The 13,103-nt window shown below is 42.8% G+C and overlaps 1 protein-coding gene across 1 annotated transcript in view; it reads right to left on the reverse strand.

Moving 5' to 3' along the window:
* The window catches only part of LOC109865375 (wings apart-like protein homolog), a 45,788-nt gene extending 41,887 nt beyond the window's left edge, over nucleotides 1-3,901 (reverse strand). The window contains exons 1-2 of the mRNA XM_020453502.2: nucleotides 3,600-3,901; nucleotides 1,729-2,222 (exon numbers count right to left, since the gene is read on the reverse strand). Of these exons, the coding sequence (XP_020309091.1) occupies nucleotides 1,729-2,200 (472 nt within the window). The 5' untranslated portion in view covers nucleotides 2,201-2,222; nucleotides 3,600-3,901. The remainder of the gene's footprint in view (nucleotides 1-1,728; nucleotides 2,223-3,599) is intronic.
* Nucleotides 3,902-13,103: the final 9,202 nt, after the last annotated feature.

Raw genomic sequence — 13,103 nt, forward strand, 5'->3', positions numbered from 1 at the left:
CTTCTAAATATTTTTTTAATGGGAATGTTTTATTTTTAGAATCTTTTGCACAAAAAAAAATAATCGGACTGTGAAAATGCCTGATTAGATTTCAATCAGAGCCGTAACAGGCCTGGTTTATTATGCAGTTGGTACTTGAGGGATCGCTGTCTGGACACACTCTGAATGCAAAGACAATCACGCCATTGTCGCGAAAGACTGAGCACCTCGGAGTTAAAAAGTTTTCTAGATCCAACTAAGCTTTTCAATAATTAGCCACGTAAAAAAAGGGCCGGAATGCTTTGCTTGATGAATCCTTAAACGAGGTTCAATAAGTATTAACATCAGTCTGACCGCAAGTCCCAGCTGTGAAAAGTTTCCTTTAACCCCTCTGCTCATATTGATTTCTCCGCAAGACAAACAAGTAGAGAGTTTCTATGGGTGGACAAGTGAACACTGGGCCTTGGAGGATATCCTGGGTTTGTGTAGGAATGTGGCAGTGCTGTTGCTAAATGTGCCAATGAGTAATACTTTCAGTTCAGTTTTCAGACTGACAGAACTTTTACTCATCATGTGACTAGCGCTAACTTGCATGACAAAGGATATGCTTGTGGCTATTGTTCCATACCTGAGCCTGCAACTTCAATGCCTACAGAAATGTGTCAAACAAGCCCATTCTCTAAGTGACTCAAAGCCTAGACAACTTCCAGGGCCACTGATTTGAATGACAGAGTCACAGAGGGCATACAGCCATATGGAGGAGTGACAAATGATGTGATAGTGTTTTTGCAGTGGACAAGGGCACACAACAGCAGGCAGCATTGCATTGAAACGGGACCGTAACTAGAGCAATAAGTTGCTGCCTCTGGCAGTAAATAACATTCAGCGTGTCTGCTTAGCAATGCGGAATACAATCAGAACCACCTGCCATAGAGGAGATGGCCTCCTAAAACGAGGCTGTACCCGTCAAGTGGACCGGTTTCGTATTAGAGAAGAGCATCAACATAATGCAGACTGTAAATTTTGATGGGTTTGCTTCTCCCCAGCGAGTGCTTTGGGTGTAATCCACAAGAGCCACCTGCTAGGCTGACAGTTGGTGCCCATTATTCCAGTCCAGAGGGTAAGCTAAACTCACTCCTGGCAGCCTGTTGAAGCCTGCTCCAAAAACACACTGCCAGATTAGATGTTTTTCTGTTCCAAGATTTGGGCTATCAAAGTTTTCCCAAAGTCAAAAGCTTACAACGATGATTGTAAAGAGTTAAATTGCTGTTCAATTTAAATGAGTACTTGTCTGAATCCTAAGGTCAGCTACCAATCTGCTGTCTAAATCAAATGGCTGGATGACTTCATATGGTCCGAAATTAACAAGACGAATTGCAAGTGCATCCTAACTTAATTTAGCATTTTCCTTTTGTAGACTCACTAGCACAACTAATTTATTCTTTACAAATATTTTACTATATTGGATTACTAATATTGGATCACTAAAGACCATCAAAATATTTGGTACTCAGTCCTATAACTACCTTAAAAATAAATGTGCTTGAAATCAATGACAGGAAATAACCGTTTCAATAATTATAACCGAAGTTGGCTGACACGGCACACAACATTTGATCTTAACAAATGGATCCGCCACATCGCAAGCAATTTATCGCTTACACCCCCTGGAAGCAAAGGTCTTCTGGCCCAAGATTTGATTCTACATTGGATTAGTAGTCCTACTTTGCAACACGAGGCTCCTCCTACCTGTTGTGGTGGTGGTGTTGAAGAACCTGGCTGTGTCCTCTGTGACCCTCAATTGGCTTCTGTCACTACCCATGCTAGAGGTAGCTTTACTGGGAACAAGGCTGCTCTGCTGGCTGCTCCTGGACTCCAGGCAAAAGCCTGGCCTCCCTGCCTGAGGCGGCTCTGCTGATGCCGGCTTGGCTGGGGAGGCCTTGGCGTGTGGGAAGCGAGAGGTGACCGTCTTGGACTCATCATCGCTGTCAAAGCCAAAGGGGTCCTCAGAGATCTCATCTGAGAGTTTGGGCCTCTTGGGCTGCTCTGCCACCTCACTCCAATGGCCCGGGCGCTTGGAGCTCACCTTGGCCTTGTATGTCGTCTCGCCCCATTTGGTGCTGAGCGTTGCTCTCTTGTTGGACAGGACCTCATCAAACTTGGATGATGATGATCCATCGCCGCCCTTACGGCTGTAGGTTTTACCAAATCTCGATGTCATTGTGGCATCTGTTTCATATTCTCTGGGACGGACACAAAATATAAAATGCATTAGTTGCCGTCATCATAGGCCATTTCTCATCAACGCAATAACAATATTGTGGTTGAAATGTACTTTTACTGTAATGGAGGGCTAGAAGGGAGCACTCTTTCCTCTTGTCTAAAACAAATATCCTCGTGCTCCAAGGCAGTGATTGGGGACATTGCCCTGTGTAGGGTGTCCTCTTTCAGACGGGACGTTAAACAGGTGTCCTGCCTGTGGTCACTAAAGTGCCCATGGCACTTATGGTAAGAGTAGGGGTGTTAACACCAGTGTCCTGGCTAAATTCCCAATCTGTCCACCTAATCATCCCCAGCTTCCAATTGTCTCATTCATCTTCAAATGGGCATAGAATACAACCTTTGTGTCAACTAAGGACCCCTTACACTTCATGTCCTTGTGTTGAGACAGCCTGCGGGACCAACAATTGTGTGAATAATAACACACAGCTTTAACTAGGGAATCAAATGTTTCCAAGTGAGGCATGCTGCATTTTTTAGTTTAAATATGTAGTTGTGCAGTAAAGGTTAGGGAACCCTTGCGTTAGTGGGATCTTTATTATCAGCTTGAGTAAACAGACTACTGCCGCGTTAGCATACTAACCGGAACTAGAAAACTCGGAAATGTCCGACTTTCTGAATCGTTGAACGCAGCACGTGTATGACTACAACCAGTTAACAAGTCGCAGTTTCCTCGTTCCGATTAGCACTTTAATGCAGCATCAACTGCTCTGGATGTGGCTAACGCAATGTGTGTACAACTAGCTAACGTTAGCAACAATACACCACAATTAGCTTAGCCACTATACAGTTAGCTAGCTAAATCAATCAGCTAACGTTATTGAAGAAAATATAGGGTGTCTAGCAGCAGTACATAGAAGCCAAGTTAACGTTATCTAACTAGCCTCGATAATATCATGATATTGACCTAGGGAGTTGTAGTATTAATTTAGTTTTGATACCAAAACAGACCCATATGGCGAGCTAGCTAGTTGCGACGTTAGCTAGTTAACCAACTTAGCCATTAACGTCGTGTGATAGTGCGCTGGCTAGCTACCGTTAGCTAAATAACGCCATCTGCAAAAAGTTAAACGTCCTGTGCGTTGTTCATTAATATAATAATAATTTAGTCATCACATTATCGTTGTGGCTAGAAAGTGAGGAAAAAAAACAATTTAGCTAGCTAAGTATAGTAACGAAATAGCTACTTGGCTAGTTAGCTATCAGGTTAGTATCAACAGACGAAACATGATTGACGAACATCCACTTTTCACATTGATTTGAAGGTTTAAAGTAGTTTGAAAATCCCTGTATATTTCATAAAACGTAAGTGAATACAACCATACAACAGCCTCACTTACTAGGTGCGCGAAAAGACCGAACCACTCAACAACACTCCGAAGGCGTCCGCTTCCCGCAGCAGATTGGGCCTCCTTTACAATATAAACAAGGCTAAATTGCCTGTAGTAATGAAAGCTAGAGGACAGTCAACAACTACACAAAGTCCTGTGTTTTTTGTGTAACAAAGTTATTTTGATAATGTTGGTTTTACGTCTGATATATTCCCTTTTTGAAGCTAACTCAAACTCAATTGTCTCCTCTTGTGTTACACCGATGGCTTGCATTCGGGTTCCCCCTCCCTTTCGCTTCCAACCCCACTGTCACCTAGCCGCTAGTACACTGTGGTCCAATCAGGAAGCTACATATTTGGATGTGACAGTGAACTAGCGCTGCGAAGCAGTATTCTTCGTTGTGATTGGTTCAAAAGCCGACAAGACCAAACACCTTCGCATTTCATTGGACTGTTGGTGAGAGGCGTCCTCTTTGGGGGGTGTCGAAGCCGTTCATATATCGCTCATTCAGTGGTTGAAGCTGCTGGAATGTAAATAAATGTGCAAACTGAAGGCAAATTGTGTGCTTAAATGAATAATAAATCAATCAATAAAATTGCTTTTATATTGTACATTTGACTAGGTGCTGGCCAATATCCCAAAGGAACAATTAGCCAAGAAAAACAAAAGTTGAAGACCCTATCAATTGCCAAAATTGGCCCAAACTCAACATGCAACAATTTCATTGATTCTACCGAGTTAAAGTTCATTAGAGGAAATCAGTAAATTGAAATAAATAAATTAGGCCCAAATCTATGGATTTCACATGACTGGGAATACAGTCTGGATGCAGTTTATCACAGTGCCATCCGCTTTCTTACTAAAGCACCTTATACCACCCATCACTGCGACCTGTATGCTTTAGTCGGCTGGCCATCGCTACATATTCGTCGCCAGACCCACTGGCTCCAGGTTATCTACAAGTCCATGCTAGGTAAAGCTCCGCCTTATCTCAGTTCACTGGTCACGATGGCAACACCCACCCATAGCACGCGCTCCAGCAGGTGTATCTCACTGATCATCCCTAAAGCCAACACCTCCTTTGGCCACCTTTCCTTCCAGTTCTCTGCTGCCTGTGACTGGAATGAATTGCGAAAATCGTTGAAGTTGGAGGCTTTTATCTCCCTCACCAACTTTAAACATCTGCTATCTGAGCAGCTAACAGATCGCTGCAGCTGTACATAGTCCATCGGTAAATAGCCCACCCAATTTACCTACCTCATCCCCATACTGTTTTTATTTATTTAGTGTTAATCTGCTAAATTGTAATTATTCGCCTACCTCCTCATGCCTTTTGCACACAATGTATATAGACTCTTTAAAAATAAATACAAATCTGTGTTATTGACCTATTGTTTACTCCATGTGTAACTCTGTGTTGCTGTCTGTTCACACTGCTATGCTTTATCTTGGCCAGGTTGCAGTTGTAAATGAGAACTTGTTCTCAACTAGCCTACCTGGTTAAGTAAAGGTGAAATAAAAAATGTAAAAAAATAAACAGATATACCTCAGTTGGTCACAGATACCTTAAAAAAAATGGCCTCACTATGGGCCTCAGAATCTCATCATGGTATTTTTGTGCATTCAAATTGCCACCGACAAAATGCAATTGTGTTCATTGTCCATAGCTAATGCCTGCCCATACCATAACCCCACCACCATCATGGGGCACTCTGTTCAAAATGTTGACATCCGCAAACTGCTCACCCACACAACGCCATACATGTGGTCTGCAGTTGTGAGGCTGGTTTGGACATACTGCCAAATTCTCTAATACAACATGGTAGAGAAATTAACATTCAATTCTCTGACAACAGCTCTGGTGTTGAGATATCTGTAAGTGCTGTTATTGTAAAGTGTAAACGTCTAGGAGCAACAACAGCTCAGCCGCGAAGTGGTAGGCCACACAAGCTCACAGAACGAAATGACAGTGTGCTTCTACATCTGCATTGCTTGCTGTTTGGGGTTTTAGGCTGGGTTTCTGTATAGCACTTTGTGACATCGGCTGATGTAAAAATGGCTTTATAAATCTGTGGCATTGTGTTGTGTGACAAAACTGCTAATTTTCGAGTGCCTTTTATTGGCCCCAGCACAAGATGCACCTATGTAATGATCATGCTGTTTATTCAGCTTCTTGATATGTCACACCTGTCAGGTGGATGGATTCTCTTGGCAAAGGACAAAAGCTCACAAACAGGGATGTAAATGTACATTTGTGCACAAAATTTGACAGAAAATATATTTTTGTGCAAATTAAAAATGTCTGGAATCTTTTATTTCAGCTCACGTTTACATGTTGCGTTTGTATTTTTGCTCAGTGTAAAATGAAAGGCACTGGGATTGTTTGAGTGGTAAGGTGAAAGAAAACGGCTGTAGATGAAAGTAGGGGGAGGTGCATCTGCGACAGGCGAAAGTTGGACACTAATGTCGTTTTCCAACAGCAAGGCTTTGGTCAACATGGCAATATTGCCATTGTTCTTACAAGCTGTTCTTTATAATGTCTAATTAAAAATGTCTCTAACCTGCATATCACACACTCATGAACTGAAATCATATGTGTGTTCATTGTACAATCAACTCCTGGGAGAGAGACTCAAATATTACATTCATTTGTATATAGGCTTTTAACTGTATGAATTACGTAGGTTCCTGTTTCAGTCATGTCTTTGTGTACATTCGATTGGGTCAAACAAAAACTCCCTAACAACTGATTAACAATAGAGCCTCCGACAATGCAAGCAAGGCTGCAGGCGGAAGTTGGTGAAGAGCAACTGCAGAAACTTGGAGTCGACTGCAGTCAAAACTTGATGATCTTTGATCACATCATTTCTGTAAAGTTCATGCAGTCGTCATGCGAGTCAGACAATTTTTATCCCCATAATGCAACGTTGAAAGGCGGTGACCATCTTGAATAAGGTGATATGGACGAATGTGCTCAAAATAGGGAAGACCATAGCCCAAGACCCCTAGAGGGCGGCGTTCTTCCTGATGTGGTATACAGCCCCACAGTGGAGATGTCATAATACGCATAAAACCTAGCAGTCAAACAGGGAAATAGTTCCAATTGTTTTTCCACCGTTCATTTTTCCTATAGGGGATTTATGAAAGACTTAAAATAAGGGCTGTGTTTCTGTAGGCTTACCCTGGCGTGATGTGTTGATAACCATTTTTACTTTCACCTCCAAAACACATAAATTCCCCTTACCTCAACGTTTTGTCATGCTGACATGAATTGACTAGGTGGATGAGTTCTTTCAAATAATTCACAAATGTTAAAGCTTAGAAATTCTACACAGCACCACTTATGATTGGGAATAATTAGCACTGTGACAACCAACCCTAAAGACAACCAAGCTGGTCCCCCCTAGCCTGAGCATCTGCTAGTGTGCACTATGGATCCTCACTATCATCTGGTATTCATCTGGGATTAATGCGCTCCCGGCGACCAGTTCATACATAAAAGCGCCCTCCATTCAGGCTGCAAAGGCACTGATTTCCTCCTTAACACAATTTCAATCCGATGGCTTGTCGGTGGAAAATAAATTGGGGAAATATGCATACTGTCTTAATAGAACACAATTTTCCACCACCATTTTGGGATTTTCTGACAATTTACAGATGTTGCACACCGCATGAGTCTGTTGTTTACCCCCTGTTGTTTACCCCCCACCATCAGGAAGTAGCATTAGCCCCCCTAGCACGGTGGTGGAAAATAGTGTTTTATTAAGACAGTACGCATATTTTCCACTTTTATTTTCCACTGACAAGCCATTAAATCGAGTTAACAAACCGACGCCTTCGCAGCCTTCCTTATTCTTCTTCTATGAGGTTTAACGGAGGTTAGCATCCAATTTGTTGCATTACCGCCACCTACAAGACTGGAGTACAACTCCCTTATACTTTGCTTGAAAAGACATCTAACATCTAACACTACACTTAAAATGAATATAAAATGAAATTAACAAAACAAATGAACACTACTCCACTAATTAAATGTATGTATTCCTACCTCATGCCATCATCCTGAAAGGATGGGGCATCACCACTTAACACACCCTGTAACTCTTCTGATGTCAAGTCTCCCACACCCAAATGCCTCTCTGCAGCTTCCACCACAACCTCAATTTTCTGGGACTTTCGTTCCATCCCTGCAGTACAGTTGATAACCATTGCTATAAATGCTAAAAATCCAATCTTACTGAAACTTATATAACTTTTTGGCCTATCCCTCTACACTGGGATATCTCTACTACTCTCACCACTCTTCCCCCTTAACCCATCGTCCTCTACTTTCCTCACTGCCTCAGCATATGACAACTTCTGCACTACACAACCTGCCTCTCTCACACGGGACATTTCTGATCCCCACCTCCATGGGCACCCCTACAATTAACACATTCCACTACTTTCCCAAATACTACACATTCCTTTGTCTCATGCCCTTCTGCACACTTTTCACACCTTAGACCCCTACATGACACCTGTCATGTATTCAGCACATTCGCTAGTACAGGATAACATATAACCAAACTTCACTTTGTCGGGCAAAGACTCTTCAAAACTCAAAAGAACAGACAATGACTCTTCTGTTTCCCTACTCTCGCCACCCTGTCTGCCTCACATCAAACGACGAGCACCACATACACAGGGAATCTTTCCCCTCAGCTGGTCAACTTTTACATTTACTACTACCCCAGTTATCACTCCTTCCATTGGTGCCCTTTTCTTGAGAGCAAAACAATTAACTTTTCTTGCCCCCGTTTGTTTTACTTCGAGCGCCTTCTCCCTCTGACCAACAGAAACACAAACAATTATCACTAGACCACTTCTGGTTACCCTCACCGATTCCACATTACCCAATTATTTTTTCACCCACCGTGAAACCACAAATGGATCAGCCAAAAGGCAAGAGTCCACTTTTTCCATAAACTTCACTCCTACTGTCACAGACTCATCTTTTTCCTGACACTCTGTGCATACCTCAGTCTCCGATAACTTCACCACACCTACCACTTCCGATACTTCACCCTCATTCACTTTGTCACGTCTTCTACCGAAGTTGGTCCCTCTCCTTGTTCAGGCGGTGTTATCTGACGTAATCCGGTCTTCTAGGCATCACCGATCCATTTTTCATGTTCCATTTGTTTTGTCTTGTTTTCACACACACCTGATTTCAATTCCCTAATTACATGTTGTATATTTTCCCTCTGTTTCCCCCATGTCCTTGTCAGGAATTGTTTATTGTAAGTACTTGTGCGCTACGGGTTTTGTACCCATGTGTTTGTTGTTTTGTATGCTGTTCACCAAGTTCTGCTCTCCTGCGTTTGACTTCACTGCCACCAGTTACGCACCCCTTACAGAATTCCCGACCACTTATGGAGTCAGCAGGAACAGATGCCCCTGGTATAGGGGTCGAGGAGCGCATCCAGGAGTAAGCGAAAGTAATCCACCATCTCGGCGCCATCATGGATCAAGTAATCCAGACCCTGGACCGTTGGGAGAGACAGGGAGGTCCTCCAGCGCCTTCAACAACGCAACCCGAACCTCCACTACTCACTCCCCCTGCAACCGGTCCCAGTGGGATACGTCTTGCCCTTCCCGGGGAGTATGGTGGGACGGCAGCACGGTGCCAGGGTTTCCTGTTACAGCTGGACCTATACCTGGGCACCGTTTACCCGGCTCCCTTGGAAAGGGAGAGGGTGACGGCCCTCATCTCATGCCACTCAGGGAGAGCTCTGGAGTGGGCCAAAGCCGTGTGGGGGAGAAGGAGATGTGGCGTTGGAGGACTTCACAGAGTTCACCTGTCTTCGACCACCCGCCCGAGGGTAGAGAGGCGGTGAGCGCCTCTTCCAGCTGAGGCAGGAGACGAGGAGCGCCCAGGAGTTTGCCCTGGAGTATAGGACCCCTGGCTGCAGATGCGGGATGGATGACAGGGCCCTGATCGACCACTACCATTGCAGTCTGCACGAGGACGTCCGTCGGGAGATGGCCTGCAGAGACACCACCCTCACGTTGGATCAGCTGGTGGACCTGTCCATCCGGCTGGACAACCTGCTGGCTACCTACGGACGTTAAGATCGGGGTCTGGTGGTTCCATCCACTCGCACCCCCTCTCCTGAACCTATGGAGCTGGGAGGGGCGGTGCGTAGGGAGACCGGAGGGGGTTCCAGTTCGTGCACCATCTGTGGCTGCAGAGGGCACACTGCCGGTCGGTGCCAGGTTGGTCCCTCTGGGAGTCGAGGCAGCAGGCAGGGCACTCTGGCGTTACCCCAGGTGAGTCTGCACCACTCCTGTCCAGAGTCCTCTGTTGTCCAACTGTTTGTACCTGTTTGTTTTCCTGATTTTTATTTATTTATTTATTTTCCCCGGATTCCCAGCATAAGGCGCTCGTCGATTCAGGCGCAACTGGGAATTTTATTGTCAGAGCGCTCACTCTTTTTTCCCCTTTTTTTTAGGGGGTGGATCAGCTTAATATGTGGAAATCATTTTGCTTCCAATGTAATTGTCTGCATCATTTCCAATCCCCCATTTTTTGGGAAATATATTTTTCCATACACGCACGCATACATGTACATATACAGTGGGGAGAACAAGTATTTGATACACTGCCGATTTTGCAGGTTTTCCTACTTACAAAGCATGTAGTACACTTCAGCATAGGTACACTTCAACTGTGAGAGACGGAATCTAAAACAAAATTCCAGAAAATCACATTGCATGATTTTTAAGTCATTAATTTGCATTTTATTGCATGACATAAGTATTTGATCACCTACCAACCAGTAAGAATTCCGGCTCTCACAGACCTGTTAGTTTTTCTTTAAGAAGTCCTCCTGTTCTCCATTCATTACCTGTATTAACTGCACGTGTTTGAACTCGTTACCTATATAAAAGACACCTGTCCACACACTCAATCAAATAGACTCCAACCTCTCCACAATGGCCAAGACCAGAGAGCTGTGTAAGGACATCAGGGATAAAATTGTAGACCTGCACAAGGCTGGGATGGGCTACAGGACAATAGGCAAGCAGCTTGGTGAGAAGGCAACAACTGTTGGCGCAATTATTAGAAAATGGAAGAAGTTCAAGATGACGGTCAATCACCCTCGGCCTGGGGCTCCATGCAAGATATTACCTTGTGGGGCATCAATGATCATGAGGAAGGTGAGGGATCAGCCCAGAACTACACGGCAGGACCTGGTCAATGACCTGAAGTGAGCTGGGACCACAGTCTCAAAGAAAACCATTAGTAACACACTATGCCGTCATGGATTAAAATCCTGCAGCACACGCAAGGTCCCCCTGCTCAAGCCAGCGCATGTCCAGGCCCGTCTGAAGTTTGCCAATGACCATCTGGATGATCCAGAGGAGGAATGGGAGAAGGTCATGTGGTCTGATGAGACTCCACTCGCCGTGTCTGGAGAAAGAAGAAGGATGAGTACAACCCCAAGAACACCATCCCAACCGTGAAGCATGGAGGTGGAAACATCATTCTTTGGGGAGGCTTTTCTGCAAAGGGGACAGGACGACTGCACCGTATTGAAGGGAGGATGGATGGGGCCATGTATTGTGAGATCTTGGCCAACAACCTCCTTCCCTCAGTAAGAGCATTGAAGATGGGTCGTGGCTGGGTCTTCCAGCATGACAACGACCCAAAACACATGATCTCTGTAATTGCAAACAAGGTTTCTGTACCAAATATTAAGTTCTGCTTTTCTGATGTAACAAATACTTATGTCATGCAATAAAATGCTAATTCATTTCATAAAAATCATACAATGTGATTTTCTGGATTTTTGTTTTAGATTCCGTCTCTCACAGTTGAAGTGTACCTATGATAAAAATTACAGATCTCTACATGCATTGTAAGTAGGAAACACTGCTGATTTTGCAGGTTATCAAATACTTATTCTCCCCACTGTATATACTGTACATACACATACCTATATAGACATACAAACTTTTAAAAAAGAGTATACCTTTATTATTATTTCTCGCAAACCCTACTGCCGATCCCCCAATTGGAGTAAACTAATAAACACTTCTGCTTTTACCTTCAATCCATACATCTTATACACACTCTACAGACACAGTCTACTTTACAATAGTTCTCTCTTGTTTGTTCTTAGTCCTTCCTCTATTTCTGATGTCCATCCAGTTTGATTTCTATTTGTAACTGTGCTATTTCACAAAAGTTCTGAACCTATAGACATTTTACAGATCCCGTATGTTTTACATTGTTTATCTTGTTATTAGTCCCACCCTTCAGCTCCATTCAACCCCTCCCATCTCTCTCTCAACATCATCCATTTCGGATTTCTATTTGCCATATATTTTTCAACTGTGCTGAGATGATTCACAAAATTATTTAAATTTCCTATTCTCATAGCTTCTACAGATTATTTTTAATTTACAAACATTTTTGCTAAAATAATGATTATATTATTGATTGATTATGACTTTTCAAATCACCCAGTATTGCTATCTGTAACGTTAGTGCTAGGCAAATGTTGCAATTCTTCAGCCATTCCTGGACCTGTGACCAAAAACAAGCTACATATGGACAATACCAAAATAAATGATCTAATGACTCTGCCTCCTCACAGCAGAATCTGCAGAGCTGGGAAGATTGTATCCCCCATACTGTATATACTGTATATTCTATTAGTTGCAAGAATTTTGTATAGTAATTTAAATTGAAAAATTCGAAGTTGTGAATCCGGCGTTGTTGTGAGTATCAATTCATAAACCATGTGCCATGGAATGGGTACATCGCAAATCTCTTCCCAACTATTTTGCAATTTATATGGCACAGCTGTCAGTTTTTTGGTCCTTAAATGAAATTGGTACATGTTTTTATTTATCATACTTTTCTTTAACCATTTATGTTCTTTAATAAAGTTCCTTACTTTTTCCCCTTCTACTTGCCTCTTCCATTTTTGTGGTAATGCTGCAATTAATTGGTTGTAATTTTGGGTAGAGCAGACATGTCCATATGTCTGTGTTAGCTGCATGTGTGACATAACTCCACCAGTCCTATTTATGATATCATTCACTAAAATTATACATTTATTAAAAAATGTATTCGATAAATCGTTTTTAAAAAATCAATTAGTATGTTTGAATTTAACCACAATATTTGTTGTACTATTTGTTCCGTCCTTTCAGGTGGATTAAACTGAAATTGCAACCAACTTTCTAAGGCTTGTTTAAAAAATAAAGATATTTTGGAGATTATTTCCTTTTCAAACAACCGAAAGTGAGCAGGTGTAATCTGAATAAAGGGGAAAAGGCCCTTCTTGAACATAGGATGAGACATTCGTACCAATTGACTAGAGAACCCGTTTGGATTTAAGTATAACTTTTGTATGACTGATGCCTTTAGTGAGAGGTCTAATGCTTTAATGTTTAATCATTTCTGCCCACCGAATTCATATTCGTTATATAAATTGGCCCTTTTAATTTTATCTGGCT

This window comes from Oncorhynchus kisutch, linkage group LG20 (assembly GCF_002021735.2).
Source record: "Oncorhynchus kisutch isolate 150728-3 linkage group LG20, Okis_V2, whole genome shotgun sequence".
NCBI lineage: Eukaryota > Metazoa > Chordata > Actinopteri > Salmoniformes > Salmonidae > Oncorhynchus > Oncorhynchus kisutch.